The 1,223-nt window shown below is 41.9% G+C and overlaps 1 protein-coding gene across 1 annotated transcript in view; it reads left to right on the top strand.

Annotated features, from left to right (window-relative positions):
• The window catches only part of LOC102674178 (venom dipeptidyl peptidase 4-like), a 248,884-nt gene that overhangs the window by 216,605 nt on the left and 31,056 nt on the right, over nucleotides 1-1,223 (top strand). Inside the window, exon 12 of the mRNA XM_006619725.2 lies at nucleotides 985-1,210. Coding sequence (XP_006619788.2) covers nucleotides 985-1,210 — 226 coding nt within the window. The remainder of the gene's footprint in view (nucleotides 1-984; nucleotides 1,211-1,223) is intronic.

Genomic DNA, 1,223 nt, shown 5'->3' with positions numbered 1-1,223 from the left:
GGGGGGGAACTTGTATCCGGATGAAATTTTTCCTCGAATAAAATTGTGTTGGCAATTCGGCAACCGATCGATGTATCAATTCCTTTTATGAATGGAATTTTATCTAGTTGAAATCAAATCGAGATTATATTTTCCTTTTCCTTTCTTTCTTTCATTTTTTCCCCCTAAATTTTTTTAAATATTTTTCAATTGAACAACGGAAAGAGGGGAAAGCGCGATATTCGTAATATTCGTAGCTGGCAGTTAATTAAGCAAGTTGAAAAAAAAAAGGAAAAAATTCCTTTCTCGTCGCGGTGAAAACCGGTTTCGATCTCGTTAACAAGTTGCACCGATGGCAAATTGGTTTCATCAATTGAAACGAGGTGGCGACGAGACCGATACGAATTTAAGCCGGAAAGAACCGAGTAATTCAGGTTAATCATGGATTGATTAACAAGCGGCCAATCGATCCACATTAATGCAAATGGAGTCAGTGGTCTGATCGCGTTACATCCTCTGCTATACCTGCAACGCTTGCGAAACGTATAAATCAGCCTTAACAGTTTCGAATAGCAACGTCTGACCCAAACCCTTGCCAAACTTGACACCCTCGCCGCTGAAAACATTTACGCAATAACCATATACGATTCCATTGAAATCGTTTCCTGGACAATTCACAAGCAAAATCACTCCTGATCCGAATCGATCGTCGAGATCGATCTTTCGCCCATCTTTGAACTTTTCCCCTTCCCTCGTTAATAAAGTTGAGCAAAGTTCCTTTTCGTCGAGGAAATATCCATCGAAAGTTTGCTCGTCCGTCGAAGAGATGAATTCGGTAAATTCTCGTTAGTATCGGGTAATCATTTACATCTCGTATAAAATCAATCCTCAAGCTTCCTCCATCTCGAAAACTCGANTACTACGCTTCCCCCGTTATATTTCTGTCTCTTCTTCTTCTTTTTTTTCGTCCTATCTTCTCATCTCTTTCTCTGCTTTTTCTCGCAGTTATTACCTGGCCACAACGGAAGAGGAATCCGCGGTACAACATTTGTACAGGATATCGACTAAGAGCACGAGCGATAGGAAGCCCAAGTGTTTAACCTGCGGTATCGTTCGGGAAACGGACAGGAATAGATGTCTTTACAACACCGCCAAGTTTTCCACCGATCACTCCAACTACGTGCTCACTTGTGCCGGACCTGGAGTGCCCGATATCTCCATTTACAACAGGGTAAGTGGCTGGA

Source organism: Apis dorsata, unplaced genomic scaffold (assembly GCF_000469605.1).
Source record: "Apis dorsata unplaced genomic scaffold, Apis dorsata 1.3 scaffold_434, whole genome shotgun sequence".
Taxonomy (NCBI): Eukaryota; Metazoa; Arthropoda; class Insecta; order Hymenoptera; family Apidae; genus Apis; species Apis dorsata.
The sequence above is the reverse complement of the archived record's forward strand: the minus strand, read 5'-3'. Positions and strand labels throughout refer to the sequence as shown.